The sequence below is a fragment of the Salmo salar genome, chromosome ssa01 (assembly GCF_905237065.1).
Source record: "Salmo salar chromosome ssa01, Ssal_v3.1, whole genome shotgun sequence".
In the NCBI taxonomy this organism is placed as follows: Eukaryota; Metazoa; Chordata; class Actinopteri; order Salmoniformes; family Salmonidae; genus Salmo; species Salmo salar.
The window spans coordinates 29,823,612-29,841,195 of NC_059442.1; the positions used below are offsets into that span (position 1 = coordinate 29,823,612).

The 17,584-nt window shown below is 44.5% G+C and overlaps 1 protein-coding gene across 3 annotated transcripts; it reads left to right on the forward strand.

The window, feature by feature from the left end:
- Positions 1–8,421: 8,421 nt before the first annotated feature.
- Positions 8,422–16,695, forward strand: LOC106598670 (pecanex-like protein 4). Of its 3 annotated transcripts, none has more exons than XM_014189723.2 (11): positions 8,422–8,754; positions 9,310–10,076; positions 10,207–10,386; positions 10,572–11,104; positions 11,190–11,290; positions 11,435–11,557; positions 11,773–12,133; positions 13,829–13,932; positions 14,028–15,136; positions 15,279–15,465; positions 15,643–16,695. In XM_014189723.2, the coding sequence occupies exons 2-11, from the start codon at positions 9,379–9,381 to the stop codon at positions 15,892–15,894; spliced, it is 3,648 nt and encodes a 1,215-aa protein (XP_014045198.1). In that variant the 5' UTR covers positions 8,422–8,754; positions 9,310–9,378; the 3' UTR covers positions 15,895–16,695. The 3 variants fall into 3 exon arrangements, with proteins under 3 accessions (XP_014045198.1, XP_014045164.1, XP_014045182.1); XM_014189707.2 differs by having other exon boundaries at positions 8,423–8,636; XM_014189689.2 differs by having other exon boundaries at positions 8,422–10,076.
- The last annotated feature ends 889 nt before the right edge of the window (positions 16,696–17,584 follow it).

Genomic DNA, 17,584 nt, shown 5'->3' on the forward strand with positions numbered 1-17,584 from the left:
TCCCTGCCCTCAGACCACTGTCAGTCAGTCCACTGTAAATTCTATTCCACCGAGTAACACTTTGATTCAAGGCCAGGTTGAGTCGATGTTCAGTAATGCTCTAGGTTATGCTCACAGCTAACGTGACCTGTTCAAAACGTATGGAACAACATCCAGTTCCTGCAAGAGTGAAATGCTCTCTACCCTAAAGAGCTCCTCTAATGCATGTACTTAACTTCACTTAATTTGTGTTAACTCCCAGCATTAAGCAGGGCTAATGACTGAGTGTGTAAGTGCACTGTCATTACCTTGCTTTGCTTGACATCAAATGGCAGCTGATGGGCCCTCACTGAAAAGCACTGTAATGCACAGATTTGGGGCTTGATGTGAGTTGTCTAATGCATTAGATATTCCAATGGATAAGTGCACATGACTCATTTAAGTACAGTATGTGTGGATATGTGATATGTGTACATGTTTGTATGTACAGTATGTACATAGGTCTAGATACGCACTAAGTAAAGTCCTTCCTACAGTGTGTTTGTCCCTTGGATATATCTGTCCGTATTTTTTGCATAAAAATTACATTAGCATAAAGATTGTGAATAATGCATTAGTCTTGGGTGAGCCCAGATGCACTTGGCCGTCACCCCCCCCCTATCTCCTCTCACTCTGTGCTCCTCTCTCTTCTCCTACCCACTCTCCCCTCTCTTTCTCTCTCTCTAGAGCACATGGTTCATAGCTGGTTTAATGGGATGGAATGTGACAGGTTATGTTTTCATCTGCCTGATATGGAGCCTGGGAGGGGGGAGTGGTAAGGAAGAGTGAGTGTGAGTCTCTGCAACCATAGTATAGCTTCATCATTAGACATGTTTGCACTTGTCGAGAATTATGCTTTATACCCCACACCCCACACACATGCTGCACACACACAGACACACACAGACACACACACACTCTCTCTCTCTCTCTCTCTCTCTCTCTCTACATGGGGCCATTACTGCTGGTCCACTGACTCTCTACATTTTGCTGTGTCTGTGCATTCAGAGTACCATTAGCCAAAGACTCTGTGAATAATTGCTGAATGAACCATATTTTCAGTGCTATCTACTCAGTTTCCAGTGCAGGGGGTTGGGGGTTGTGGGTGAAGTGAAAGGGTTGAGCAGGTTAATGGATGTTTTAAGCCCAATCATCAAATAATACAGACTATAAAGCACAATTAACACTAAAATGTGTCCAAGAGTTGAAGAAATACCACAATTTTTGAAAGATATAGCCTAGTTCTATATTCATTATAATGGAAAATATTCTGGGATCAAGTCATGAGGAACAATATATTACACATTCATAACACACTTCGAAGCTGTGTGTGATGTAGAGGTTACAATTACGGCAACACAAATCAGTTTCCTTGAATGCTTATTATGAAATTGTATTTTACTATGGCAACCAAGTGTGTTTCCACAAGGCAGCAGCATCAACATTTGACTGTATTTATTTCTCAAGAGGTACGTTTTATGTTGCCAAGTCAGTTTTACAGCCCCACAAGCAAATGCCCCATTCAGAGATCATCTTAACATAATGCCCTCTGTAAAAACTGTTATTGATGTGGTCGGTCAGTCTCGTTGTAATTAATTTCCTGTCTATCTCCCTGGAACAAAAAAGAAAAGACAGTAAAGAAGAGAGAAAGGGAAAATGAGAGAGAAGGGGAAAATACATCTGATCCTGTGTGGATATACTACTCAGGAAGCATAATCTTATCCTTAGAAAAAAAGGAACATTATTTATTTTTTCAGTTGATATATTATTCATTGGATTATAAGCTTATACTTGAATGTGCTTTCAGTGACTACGATGACCGAGTATAATTTGCATCAACTGGATGCTTACGGGCAAGAGCATCCATGTTAACACTATATCTAGCTCCACAAATATTCTGGGACCAATTGCAACTCTACGCTTAACCATCCCCTGACCATAACCAGTCTCAAGCCCAAACATAGACATTACTGCTCCATTGAGGTATCTGTACTGTATTTCTTTGGGATCTCAGATCAAGATTAATGTAGGCTACAGTCAGAATGCACTGCGTTCAGTGTGCATTATGCTATAGCTTTATCTCAGTGGTCTTTGCAAATTCCCAGCATTATGTTTAGCATGGATGTTGCTCCTTTCCTGACCCTGCAAGTTTTAATTCATAAATTGTTATCCCACTATCAGCCTATACAGTGCCTTCAGAAAGTATACACACCCATTGACTTTTCCCAAATGTTGTTGTGTTACAGCCTGGGGGTGTGCACAGACCTACACACAATACCCCATAATGTCAAAGTGGAATTATGTTTTTTTTTTGTGCAAATTCATTAAAAATGTAAAGCTGAAATGTACTGAGTAAATAAGTATTCAACCCTTTGTTATGGCAAGCCTAAATAAGTACAGTTAGCTTGACTACCTCATCTCTGTACCCCACACATACAATTATCTGTAAGGTGTCTCAGTCGAGCAGTGAATTTCAAACACAGATTCAACCACAAAGACCAGGGACATCTTTCCAATGCCTCACAAAGAAGGGTAAAAAATAAGAAAGAAAAAAAACAGACATTGAGTATCCCTTTGAGCATGGTGAAGTTATTAATTAAACTTTGGATGGTGTATCAATACACCCAGTCTCTACAAAGATACAGGCATCCCTCCTAACTCAGTTGCTGGAGAGGAAGGAAACTGCTCAGGGATTTAATCAAGAGGCCAATGGTGACTTTAAAACAGTTACAAAGTTTAATGGCTGCGATAGGAGAAAACTGAGGATGGATCAACAACATTGTAGTTACTCCCCAATACTCACCTAAATGACAGAGGGAAAAGAAGCTTGTACAGAATAAAATTAAACTCAGCAAAAAAAGAAATGTCCCTTTTTCAGAACCCTGTCTTTCAAAGATAATTCATAAAAATCCAAATAACTTAACAGATCTTCATTGTAAAGGGTTTAAACACTGTTTCCCATGCTTGTTCAATGAACCATAAACAATTAATGAACTTGCACCTGTGGAACGGTCGTTAAGACACTAACAGCATATAGACGGTAGGCAATTAAGGTCACAGTTCTGAAAACTTAGGCCACTAAAGAGGCCTTTCTACTGACTCTGAAAAACACCAAATGAAAGATGCCCAGGGTCCCTGCTCATCTGCGTGAATGTGCCTTAGGCATGTTGCAAGGAGGCATGAGGACTGCAGATGTGGCCAGGGCAAGAAATTGCAATGTCCATACTGTGAGACGCCTACGACAGCGCTACAGGGAGCCAGAATGGACAGCTGATCATCCGTGCAGTGGCAGACCATGTGTAACAACACCTGCAAAGGATCAATACATCCGAACATCACACCTGCGGGACAGGTACAGGATGGCAACAACAACTGCCCGAGTTACTCCAGGAACGCACAATCCCTCCATCAGTGCTCAGATTGTCCGCAATAGGCTGAGACAGGACTGAGGGCTTGTAGGCCTGTTGTAAGGCAAGTCCTCACCAGACATCACTGGCAACAACGTGGGCACGTGGGCATATGGGCACAAACCCACCGTCGCAGGACCAGAAAGGACTGGAAAAAAGTGCTCTTCACTGACGAGTCATGGTGATGGTTGGGTGATGGTTGGATTCGCGTTTATCGTCGAAGGAATGAGCGTTACACCGAGGCCTGTACTCAGGAGCGGGGTCAATTTGGAAGGGGAGGGTCCGTCATGGTCTGGGGCGGTGTGTCACAGCTTCATCGGATTGAGCTTGTCATTGCAGGCAATCTCAATGCTGTGCGTTACAGGGAAGACATCCTCCTCCCTCATGTGGTACCCCTTCCTGCAGGCTCATCCTGACATGACCCTCCAGCATGACAATGCCACCAGCCATACTGCTCATTCTGTGTGTGATTTCCTGAAAGACAGGAATGTCAGTGTTCTGCCATGGCCAGCGAAGAGCCCGGATCTCAATCCCATTGAGCACGTCTGGGACCTGTTGGATCAGAGGGTGAGGGCTAGGGCCATTCCCCCCAGAAATGTCCGGGAACTTGCAGGTGCCTTGGTGTAAGAGTGGGGTAACATCTCAAAGCAAGAACTATCAAATCTGGTGCAGTCCATGAGGAGGAGATGCACTGCAGTACTTAATGCAGTTTATGTGTCAGTTGTTGAATCTTTACACATGTTAAGTTTTCTGAAAATAAACGCAGTTAGCAGTGAGAGGACGTTTCTTTTTTTGCTGAGTTTATAACAAAACATGCATCCTGTTTGCCACAAGGCACAAATGTAACACTGCAACAAATGTGGCAAAGAAATTCACCTTTTGTCCTGAATACAAAGTGTTATGTTTGGGGCAAATGTAATACAACAAATTATTGAGTGCCACTCTCCATATTTTCAAGCATAGTGGTGGTTGCATCATGTTATGGGTGAAAAAGAAACGTAATGAAGGTAATCACAGGCAAAATCCTAGAGGCTAAACTAGTTCAGTCTGCTTTCCACCAGACACTGGGAGATGAATTTATCTTTCAGCAGGACAATAACCTAAAACACAAGGACAAATCTACACTGGAGTAGCTTACCAAGAAGACAATGAATGTTCCTGAGTGGCCAAGTTACAGTTTTGACTTAAATCTACTTGAAAATCTATGGCAAGACCTGAAAATGGTTGTCTAGCAATGATCTACAACCAATTTGACAGAATGTGAAGAATTCTGAAAAGATTAATGGGCAAATGTTACACTAATCAGGTATGGAAAGCTCAGAGGCATAACCCAAAATACTCACAGTTGTAATTACTTACAAAGGTGCTTCTACATAGTATTGACGTATGGGTGTGAATACTTACTATGTCAATTAGATATTTCTGCATTTCATTTTCAATACATTTACAAACATTTCCAATAAGATGTTTTCACTTTGTCATTATGGGGTATGGTGTGTAGATTGGTGAGAAAAGACAACAATTTAATCAATTTGCAATTCAGGCTGTAACACAGTAAAATGTGGAATAAGTCAAGGGGTATGAATACTTTATGAAGGTACTGTATGTAAAGACAAAACGTGGACGAGGGTTATATTTGAGTTTCACTGTGGCAGGACTACAGGGTGTAATATAGGTTGTTGTGACTGCTGAGGGGTTTTTCCATTTGTGTATTACATGGTGCATAGATTGCTTTTTTTCAAGATGACAGAAGAGCATAACCTCCTGTCCAACCCCATCCTCTCAGTCTTAGCCGACAACAATTGTAATCTCCTTTGCTCTAGATGATCTTTCTTTGTGTTTATATATTATATATATTTTTTTATCTTGATTACTCCCCATGATCCTCCTGTTTGGCCTCCTTCCTCTCTTCCCCTGACAGAAAAAATAACATCTGGAGGGGCCAGACAAGCTATAAACCGCAATCACTTTCATTATACTAAAATAACAAAAGTAGCAAAAGGATTTGCTCTTTTGTATTAAACGATGAGTTAAAACGTAATATTAATATTAGTAATCCTTTGAGTCTTCTGCGGTGAGCGCATAAACTCTAGGAATTAAAGACACTGGCAAGTGCCAAGGTAAAAAAAAATTACTTGGGATAAGAAGCAAAGACTGAAGCCATGTATTTGATGTCATTCTAATTACAGCGATGGATGTGCTTTTCATTGTTCCTGAGGGATAACATTCTGAGCTAGTAAACCCTTTGTTTTTGACTTTGCCTGGACAACAATATCTGTGCTATTTATTTGACTCGTACATACAGTACCAGTCAAATGTTTGGACACACCTACTCATTCAAGGGTTTTTCTTTATTTCTACTATTTTCTACATTGTAGAATAATAGTGAAGACATCAAAACTATGAAAGAACACACATGGAATCATGTAGTAAACAAAAAAGTGGTGAACAAATCAAAATATATTTTATATTTGAGATTCTTCAAAGTAGCCACCCTTTGCCTTGATGACAGCTTTGCACATTCTTGGCATTCTCTCAACCAGCTTCATGAGGTAGTCACCTAGTATGCATTTCAATTAACAGGTGTGCCTTCTTTAAAGTTCATTTGTGGAATTTCTTTCCTTCTTAATGCTTTTGAGCCAATCAGTTGTGTTGTGACAACGTAGGGTTGCTATTCAGACGATAGCCCTATTTGGTAAAAGACCAAGTCCATATTATGGCAAGAACAGCTCAAATAAGCAAAGAGAAACGACAGTCCATCATTACTTTAAGACATGAAGGTCAGTCAATCCGAAAATGTCAAGAACTTTGAACGTTTCTTCAAGTGCAGATGCAAAAACCATCAAGCGATATGATGAAACTGGGTCTCATGAGGACTGCCACAGGAAAGGAAGACCCAGAGTTACCTCTGCTGCAGAGGATAAGTTCATTAGAGTTACCAGACTCAGAAATTGCAGCCCAAATACATGCTTCACAGAGTTCAAGTAACAGACACATCTCAACATCAACTGTTCAGAGGAGACTGCATGAATCAGGCCTTCATGGTCGAATTTCTGCAAAGAAACCACTACTAAAGCACACCAATAAGAACAAGAGACTTGCTTGTGCCAAGAAACGAGCAATGGACATTAGACCAGTGGAATTCTGTCATTTGGTCTGATGAGTCCAAATTTTAGATTTTTGGTTCCAACCGCAGTGTCTTTGTGAGACACAGAGTAGGTGAACGGATGATCTCCGCATGTGTGGTTCCCACCGTGAAACATGGAAGAGGAGGTGTGATGGTGTGGGGGTACTTTGCTAGTGACACTGTCAGTGATTTATTTAGAATTCAAGGCACACTTAACCAGCATGGCTACCACAGCCTTCTGCAGCGATACGTCATCCCATCTGGTTTGCACTTAGTCCCACTATCATTTGTTTTTCAACAGGACAATGACCCAACACACCTCCAGGCTGTGTAAGAGCTATTTTACCAAGAAGGAGAGTGATGGAGTGCTGCATCAGATGACCTGGCCTCCACAATCACCGACCTCAACCCAATTAAGATGGTTTGGGATGAGTTGGGCTGCTTTTCCTTCACTCTGCGGTCCAACTCATCCCAAACCATCTCGATTGGGTTGTGCTCAGTATATGTGGGAACTCCTTCAAGACTGTTGGAAAAGCATTCCAGGTGAAGCTGGTTGAGAGAATGCCAAGAGTGTGCAAAGTTTTCATCAAGACAAAGGGTGGCTACTTTGAAGAACCTAAAATCTAAAATATATTTTGATTTGTTTAACACTTTTTTGGTTACTACAAGATTCCATGTGTTATTTCATAGTTTTGATGTCTTCACTATTATTTTACAATGTATAAAATAGTACAAATAAAGAAAAACCCTTGAATGAGTAGGTGTGTCCAAACTTTTGACTGGCACTGTATAGTAATAGCCTTGTCCTATTTTGCCTCTAAAACCAAGGGGTCCACCCCTACCATCTCATTATACCTAAAGGACTTGTTGTTTACTGATGACTGTTTTAAACATCAGCTGATCAGTGAAGATTTTCATGAGATGAAGCCATTTCCATCCTGTTTAACCCCAAATTATCTCTTTGAAATAATTGTTGAGGGCAATAACAACAAAATCTGCTGTGAGTAGTGCTTTACTGACACTGTATGGAATCACCCCCTTTTACACGTCTACAACTCCCAACATCCTGATCCTTTTTGGCCTTATCACAATCCAAATCCCTGCGTCTCAGAGGTGGCTCTCAAACAACCCTGAACTATGAGTTGATCTTGACCCCAGTGAACTGACTACGGTCCCTGTTTGTATACAGTAATGGGAATGGAAATCCCTTATCAATTACCACCCATCATAATACTTAGCTATACCTATCCATAACCCTATGAGCACAATATAATGAAAAGATGTTGAAAAGACGTCTTTCAACCAATTTTGCTCTCTGGGTGGGAAGGCAAATAGGAAAAGAGCAGTTCAATGCAAACATTAGGAATAACCCCTGCTATATGTCATCCTATTATTCATCCCATGTCTGAATAATTCTGTGTATGTATTCTTGGATCAGGAAGCAGCTAACATTTATATTGTTCTGTCAAATAGACCATTGAACCAGTGGAGGCTGTTGGGGGGACGGCTCATAATAATGTCTGGAAGGGAGCGAATGGAATGGCATCAGACACCCATGTGTTTGATGTAGTTGATACCATGCTATTCCACTCCAGCCATTTCCACGAGCCCGTTCTCCCCAATTAAGGCGCCACCAACCTCCTGTGCGCTGAACAGTTGTCTAGACACTAGAGAATACTGCTTATATAATTGATGCAGCCAGATGTTAGGGTTGTTGTTTGAGTTTCGTCATGGTATAGGTGTGTGTGTGGCTGTCGAGTGGGGTGGGAGCAATGACTGTAGGCTATGAATGGATGGAGAGGATGGATAGGTGGAGTTTGTCTGATTTTTCACGCCCACTCAGTACACCAATTGGTCGAAAAGTGCAAACCCCGCCTATCCTAGTTGGAGCACACGCCCTCACATCTTGTTGGTTATGCTTTGTTAGCCAGCTACTGTTGTTAGCTAGCTAACTATCATTGCTTATCACTGGGAAAGACGCATTTAGCCATCTTTTTGGTATCTTAACAAATTGCCATACTTACTATTGAAGATGAATAAGACAGCCGTTTGATTCGAAGGATATCCCTTCTCTCAATTCATAGGTAACGTTAAGTAACATAGCTAGCTAACGTTAGCTACTATAGGCACTGCAGTTTGCTAGCAATATTGGTTGTTAAATCCGGACATCTAGCGTTATTCGCCTGCTACAATGGTAGCTAGGTAATGTTATTGCGTATTTCAAGTAATATTCACTAACCGTGTGTCTGACATTCGCTAAGTAGCTAGTTAGCTACACCATATATGAATGTAGCTAGCTTATATTATGTTTTATTGGTAACCTTGTTGCGCTAACGTTGCTAGGTTGCTAGCCATCATTGTTTACATTTCTGAGTCAAGGTTACTTCGTTTGTACAACATCTACTGTAGCTATGCAATAATATTGACCTAACTACGAACTTAGTCACCACTATATGCCACCACTAATGACACAACCAGGCAGCCAGCTCTCTTTGTCAGCAGTTGAAAACTTAGCTAGCAAACCTGTTGACAACAATACATAGCCATGTTTGGTAGGTTGAGGGAGTTTGTTCCATTTAATTCTGTGTTGTTTTTTTACAATACATTAGGTGTTTCATGGTATTCTACATTGTTTATCAATATTTTCGTAATATACCTGGCATTGGTGTTTATTCAACTGCTGTCTTTGTATTGAGTAAATTTGATCTCCTGCTGCAATAATTTTATGGCAGACAAATGACTCAAGCTGCCTCTTAGATCTTGTCCTATAGGATGACACGGAAGTGTACTGCAGCTCCGGGGAGATGACCTGCACCCCCCTAGGGCATGGTCAGGATGGGGCCAGATGTGCCCCTGCTCAATGAATACAAGCAGGAGTTCTTCTGGAAGCGCTTCCCTCAGACGGTGCTGGGGGGTCCGCGCTTCAAGTTGGGCTACTGTGCCCCGCCTTATGTCTATGTCAACCAGGTGGTCTTATTCTTGACACCATGGCTGTTAGGTGGCATTGGCACACTGCTGTGCCAGCTGCAGCTGCTGGAGGAGCTCCACGCTGCCATGCTCTCTGGTCTGCTCATGCTTGGGGCAGCAGTGGGTGTGCAGGCCCTGGCACTATACGCTGCCCGCAGGAATGGCATGGTGGAGCGGCTGGGAGTGCCCAACATCCTGGCAGATGAGGAGGAGGTGGAGTTCACCCACTGTGTAGGCCCAGAGACGGTGAGGTTCATCGCCCCGGGGAAGAGGTTTGGGCTGAATGTGGTGCTTCACACCGTGCTGGCAGGGGCCCTCTGTGGCCTGGGGACATGGTATGTGCTCCTGGGCAGGTTGACTGCACTCTATGGCAGTGTGGGTGTAGCCTTGGTGGTATTTGTCCTGAGCTGGGTGACTCTGTGTACAGCGGAGTACTCCCTTATCGTCAACACGGCCACAGAGACGGCCACATTCCAGGCACAGGACACCTATGAGATCACCCCACTCACCCGACCACTCTACATATTAACTTTCATAGCTGTGGACCTAGCTGATCGGTAAGATAGAAATAACTAAATTGGCCTCAATGACTGTTCTGAAACTTGTTATGGATACATTTTCAGAGGAGATTATTCATTACATTTTGTGACTCTTTGATTCTTGTTTTTTTCCCATGCTGGTGTCCAGATTTACAGGTCCAGTGCCAGAGCTCCAGCTAACCAGTCAGGTGCTTCATGTGGTGTTCCTGGTCCTACCTCTGCTGTGGGCGCTGGGTATGTTGTCACCACTGGACGCCCTCCTCCTTTGGGGCATGGAACAGGCTCTGGTGTTCGGTTTGGGCGGCTCTCCCATGTCCAGTAACCTTAGGTATATTTTCCTTGCTACATCAGTTGTTTTTGTCAACATTTACTTTGTCAACATGTAGTTACATCTGATTATACTTGCCACAGATTAGGTTCCCTGAGATCTTTACCATATGCCCGTTTCCTTGGCATGGTTGAGCTTGAGCAGCTCTTCTCTGACTCTCTGTGTGCTCTCTGTCCTTCCTACAGATTGCTGGGGATGTTCGCCATGTCTGTATGTGTTACTGTTTGTACCTTCTTCATCCCGTCCACCTTGGGTGTAGTCCTCTTCTCGATGGCCATGGGGTTTCTGCTTAGTTTGGATCTCAGCCAGTTTGGGACTTATTGTGGAGGAGGGTCCAGGGGAGCGTGTGGTGACAGTGGATGGCGTAGGGGGGCATCACCTGCCCCTCCCAGCAGGTTTGGCTGGCGGCTGGGCTGCAGTGAGCTGCTGCTCTACCTGGGGCTGCTGCTGGGGGCCATGACTGAGGCAGGGCTCTTACATCACTTTCTCAGTCCCTCCCAGAACTTTGCCAGGGGTTCTCAAGATGCTGTCAGCTACCTCCTCATCACCCTTTTCATCGTCTGCTGGGCTCTCCGAGAGATCCAGGGAGCCTATGTTTTTGGAGGAGTGTTCCTCAACCCCCTTTACCCAAGAGGAATGGCCAATGTCCGGGTGTTCAAGCAGCGGAGCAGGGGTCTCCACGTGGCTGGGGCTATCAGGAGGGTGCTGCTCAATCTGGGTGAGCTCATATTTTTAATATAGAGCTTGCCGTGTCATTACTGTAAAACTATACATGCATCTTATTACTTTGTTTTACTTTGCAGTGTCTCCCTTTGCAATGGTTGCTTTCCTGGCTCTGGATGGCTCTGTTCAGCAGCTCCACACAGCCTCTCTCAGCGTGGGATTCACCCGGGCCTTCAGAGTGGTACACATGGATTCTCTTATGTAGAACCCAAGCATGTTTATCAATGAGATATTTGCTTTCCAGTGACCTCATCATGACCATTTACTATGTTATTAATATGATTTAGGTCATGATAATTGAGTCGTGGGTCTCTGTGTTGTGCAGGTGTGGCAGAGCTCTGAAGATGCCCTGCTCCAGATGGTGGTGGTGGTGTCAGTGCGGCTGGCAGCAGGGGACACCAGACTGCCTGGGTGGGACAGCCTGGGCACAGGGGTCCAGCTCCTTCTAGTAATAACACATTCCATGACTTCTGGCATAGAGATAGTTAGGCATGACATTTAGTAACATCATAGGTTAAACATTGTCATGCTTAGGTCATCGATTCATTGTCTAGTTGTTGTTGTTTTCCCCAGAATGTTTTTCTCCACTGAAAACAAAATCAAAGCAGTACTACTGAGTCATGGTTCAATCACACTCTTTACGTCCCTCTTTGCCCTACCCAGGTGGGCCTGCTGAGTGATAGGCTGCTCCAGTTCCTGTCCAAGCTGAAGTTTGCCCTGGCCGTGCTGGTGACCTCCTGGACAGAGAAGAAACAGCGGCGCCAGTCGGCCGGGACCCTCCTGGTCCTGAATGCCTCCCTGTGTCCTCTGCTGCTCTCTGTGGTGGTCCTGTCAGCCATGCTCTCTGCTCCTTTGCTGCCCCTCTTCACCCTGCCCATCTTTCTGGTGGGCTTCCCCAGGCCTCAGCGCAGTTGGCCTGGGCCCGTGGGCACCGCTTGCCCCTGTCCAGACTCCATCTACTACCAGCAGATGAGTGGGAGCCTGGCCTGTGCTCTGAGGAGCGCCTTTGCCAGGGGATCACTTGGTTAGTGGGTGTCATTCTTTAGTTTTCTCCCTCTTACTTTCTCTCTGTCTGTTTTTCTTCTTGAAAGTTTTTCCCATTCATTGGTCCAGTTAAAGTGCTTTGATATAACTGTTTAATCATTTATAGACATGGCTTTGTGTGTGTGAAAATAATGTAGCTTATACAAGATTCAATCTATGCCGTTGTACAAAAAAAGAAAAAAAAACCTGATACTTAGGTGTTCTGTTCGTACTGCTAGTGGTTGGAAAATCCTTTTCCCAACAATAGGATAAAAGAGTAAACTGAAAAAACCTAATGCAGTATCTCAATTAAATGATCTATGCTGTTTATTGTGAAATGTATACTATTTACGATGTTAGTGAAGGTATACATTTCACAGTACAGAGCCTAGATCATTTAATTGATATACATTATGTGTTGAGCATATGTTCTCAGGGTGTTAGTGCTCAATCAGTGACACTGATCTTTTAGATCAGCCGAGCAGGGGCTGTATACAGATGAAATAGCTGGTTTCATATTAAGAGGAATTTTGTGAGTCACTCAGTAGAGCCGCCCGGTAAAATGCAAGCTTGCAGGATCCAGTTGTGCTTCCCGTGAAGTGATCTGAACAAAATCACTCTGATCTGTGTTAATTACATCAATGTTTCCACACCGTTAACCTCGTAATACTCTTAACCTAACTGGAGCCACTTCAAACATGTTGTTCAGTGCTCCATTTTCTGTCAGGAAGGGGGGCACGGGGAAAAAAAGCAAGTACAAGCTTCATTATTTATGGGTTGACGACTCAAAACAGACAAACTGCTACAGGGATGTCAGCACTCCATCTTATTGTTTTCTTGGCTAGCTGGGGGTGCCTGAGCTGTGATGTATAATTTAGGCTAAGCGCTTGTTGGGTCTTGATACACACAGTAAAAAAAGGAGGGTTTGGAGTGTAGTTCTCTTTTTTCCTTTGCCCCCTCTATGACATTGGGGGCTGCGCATCAGTGAGCGGGAGCGGAAAACGCACAGCGTGTCACTTCCCATCACGAGGCGGCGTCTGACTATTCCGAGACGTCGCTATGGGATATGACATTATCCTTGAGCCATGAGAACACTAGTCAAACTTGAAACAAAGCAACCGTCGCTCTGCCACTACCATTTCACAAAAAACAACTGTCCTTTCTCCCCTCTGTTAACCAAAAATGAAAGGCCCCCTCGTACAAAGTCTACTCCCATAAGAAGAATGAATATTTAGAGACTAGTGGAAAGTCCAGGGCAGAGAAGGAATTCAATATTTAGATCTCTGTGCAGTCAGGCAGTTTAAACTGTATCATGACCTTCCTGTACAACTGAAATGGTAAGCATCAACCTGCAGCTCATCTGGCAGCCAAGTTATCCACAGAGTCAGCCAAGAGACTCACTACTGATGCTAAATGAAAGGGCTGTGTGACCAGGGGGCACTCGTCTGTGTTGTATGTCTATGATATATGGACTCTAAGCTTTATCATCTCCAGACCACAGAGGACATCATCTCTGACTGCATGACCTATAATAATAAATTACCACTGGGATGACTGGGACCAAATCTAACACCACTCAAAGGCTGCGATGAGAATATGCTATGAATAGAGTCAACCTTGTCAAAAAGCTTGGCTGGGGGTAAGTGTATGAAGAAGCTGATAGGCCTAAGCTTGTTTTCTTTCCTCCCCTCGTAAGGTGCTCTGACTCCTGGCTCCCACTTCCTGGGTCGCTTCCAGGACCGTATGGTTTGGATCATAATCTTAGAGAGAGGATATGGCTACTGTACTGTCAACATCAAGGTAGTGGTTCTTTAAATGGTTGTTATTTGTTTGAATCACTCATTTGGGGTGAACATGCAGTGTAGACAACAGATTTTACGGTTGTTTTGTTTCAGGGTCTGGAGCTGCAGGAGACCTCGTGCCACACGGTGGAGGCTCGGAGGGTGGATGAGGTGTTTGAGGGGGCCTTTGAGCGCCCTGAGCGGCTTGGCCTCAACCAGGGGATAAACCTGCACTGGGGTAACGCCCTCACCCCATGTGCTGCCCTGCCTGTGCGCGTCTACTCCGATGCCCGCAATGTGCTTTCAGGCATCATTGACTCGCATGACAACCTGAGGAAGCTCCAGGATGACTTCCTGAAGGCCCTGGTGTGGCTGCTGCTGAGGAACTGTGTCCAGAGACTAAAGGCATTCCCCTGGGGCACTGAGGAGGGGACAGGGGGCGGGGGCAGGAAGTCCCAGTCCTCCCAGCTTGGCCAATCGACTGTCACCCAGCCTGCAGAGGCTATCATGGTGGAGTCCAACATCTCCTCTCTCAAGTTTAGACGGGACAGCTCCAGTTTGACCTCCTTTGGTGACTGGTCAGATGAGGATGACCTGTTTGGGCCTCAGCCGGCCAGGCGGACAGTGGCGTTGGTGAGTACGGAGGCCCAGCTGGGACACGCAGTGCTCCAGACAGGCCCCTCGCTGCCAGGTTCTGTGGAGATGGACAGTCTGTTTGAGAACATGGCCCTCTCGGCCCTTCAGCCCTTGCAGCCTCTGGGTTTGGGTCTGGGTCTGCCAGCTGTGGACAAAGGCAGGAACCCTGAAGTCCCACCCACAAAGTCCTCCGGCACCTTGGCCCATGAAAACTTCAGTTGCCCCCACTCTGAGCTGTTCAGCCTGCCCCTTGGGTGGAGGACAGCCCCCTTGTTACCGTTCCGGTTACAGCAGCTCAGGCCCTTGTTCCCTGAGGATTGGTTTCGGTTCACTTTGGGAAGGTTGGCGCTGGCCGTTCAGGACGAGGCTTCGGAGGATGTGGCCAAAGCCCTGAAGGAGGATGGGGGGCTGAGGGACCTCCATGCCCAGGTGGCCCTGTCATGCCTCATCTCCCTGGGGGCAGAGTCTGCCTTCACCAGCCCCAGCTATGTGTACAGGGTGTACAGTGGGGACGTGCCTTGGACAGAGGGGCTGAAGTGGCTCTCTGAAAACAAAGAACTTTACCAGCTTGCACTTAAGGCTTTCAGGTAAAGAGGGCAGGGGTGAAACATGGGTGTAGTTTGTACTCAACTTAGAGAATCTAAAACTTTCATACTGGATGTGTGTTATACATATTCAATGTTTATATCCAAAGCTTGTCCCTGTAACTCCTGATCTATTTGCTTTCAGGTACAGTTTCAAGCTGCTCTTTGATCAGGCGAGTCTGGGGCCCATGGAGAGTCTTGATGAGCTGTTCAGCACCCTGGAGGAGTATGAGAGGGACTGGTACATCGGCCTGGTGGCTGAGAAAGGCTGGCAGGACAGTGTCCTACAGGAGAAACCTTTCCTTTTCTCACTGGGCCATGACCTCACCATGGTAACCTTACTGACCACACTGCTCCTCAGTGTTTTTCTTGTTACTAAGTAACTCACTATAGTAACCTAATAAACACCTATTCTTTAGATTAGCCATAAACTTGGTCTTTGTTGGTAGCAAGTATTAAGTGGTCAGTACAGTAAGTGACCCCTACCTGCTTTTCTCCTCTCTCCACAGGGCACTTACACAGGGCGGGTTCTGTCCCTGCAGGAGCAGCTGGTTCAGGTAGGCCATCTGAACGGGGAGGGGGTGCGTGGCCAGTGGGCTAACCTGTCCTGGGAGCTGCTCTACGCCACCAACGACGACGAGGAGCGCTACAGCATCCAGGCCCACCCCATCATGCTGAGAAACCTCACTGTCCAGGCAGCCGACCCCCCTCTGGGGTACCCAATCTACTCCTCTGTCCCCCTGCACCTCCCCTGCTTCTAACAGCCAAACCTTGTCCTCTCCCTGGGACCTTCAGACTCCTCTGCTGGCCCCCTATAAACACCCCGTCTCTGGTTTGCCCAGCTTTATCACTGGGTAGGCCCAATGTTGTGGCCTGTATGTGTAACCCGTCTATTTCACTAGGGTATCCTAGGAGGGCACCTATAAGGCAGATCCAAACAAATGGTTTCATTCATGCAGGAGCGATAGCACAATACTTGTGTCCAAAATATTTACGTAACTTTTCTTGTATGAATTACCAAATGTGTGGTACTAGTTCAAACAATGAAATGTGAGTGTTCTGGGAAAAATCTAGATTTACAAGGGATACGTTTGTTCAGAATAGTTTATCATTCACATACTCTGGAGCAAAGAGTTAACACTTGTCAATGAAGTGTTTTCCTTTTGTACTGTAACGTTAGTTGCAAATGTTTTTATCCAACTTATCCGTTGTACTTAAAGTGATCCGATACAACCACCTTCCGCAGAAGAAGACCGCCAACACAGTGCTCCCAATTACATGATGAACTTATCTTACAAATGTTTTCCCTCAAATTCTGCTATGTTATGCTCCCAAAGGCAAAAAGGGACAACGACTTTGCTTTTTCGAGGATGTGCCTTGGGTTGGACTTTAATGTGGTTAGTAAATTTTGATGCCATCCTTTTGTTTACAGTTCACTTGTTTACAGTTGAAGACAAAATTGTATTTGTCATGTTCTCCTGTACATACTGTTTTCGTATACTGTGATTGTGTATGGTGTGTAATTGTACATACATAAAATAGATTTTTTCCCCCCAAAGAAACCTGATACTCTGTTGTTTACTGGAGATGTATCAGTGCTATAGATATTCATTACAGGTTTGTGCATTACCTAATTATACTCCACCTTCCCAAAAAATATATCTATGACTAATTAGAATTAAGTTTATTTTTCCGTCATCACTATTCTTCTGCCTTGTAAACAGCGCTGCCAGCCTTTTAAAGCTTCCTAAAATATTTTCCTTTCAGCTAAATAGAAGAGGCAATTAACCCATTTCAATGTGGAGCTCAAGCATTAGGAATGCAACAACATCATTGAAGTCCTCTTCAGGAAGTCTTGGGGTTTGTAAAGTAAGCAGAGTCTGCATCCTGTAAGAGAGCGCTTCATTTAAAAAAAAATTAAAAATCAGATTTTTAAATGCAGATAGCCGCAGCGTTTTATGTTCTGGAAAGATACTTCACTGTCAATCAAGAAACAAGTTGAGGCTTTTGATAAAATATTAGATGGCATCTGCACACTAAACTTGTTAATTAAGTTGCCTTTGTGGAATGTTTAATGACATGTTTGACAGTGTGCATTTTTTTTTCTATCTTATCTTTGCTTTATCTTGGCCAGGTCGCAGTTGTAAATGAGAACTTGTTCTCAACTGGCTTACCTGTTTAAATAATGGTGAAATATATATTTTTAATAATTCTTAGACATACCCGTCTTGAGCATTCCTACAACACAACTGAACCAAAGGGTGACATTGTCCATCCAAACCCTGACACTAAAATGTCTGGTCAGTCAGAACATGACCTTTCTGCGTGGCCCTCAGCTGTCACTGTCTGGCAGAGGCCACCAGACGTAGTGGTCAGTAAGTCAGTTACTGCCGCTGGGAAGCAGTCATGCTCACTGCTACACCCTGGGTAGTGCCCACCCCCTTCTCTTTA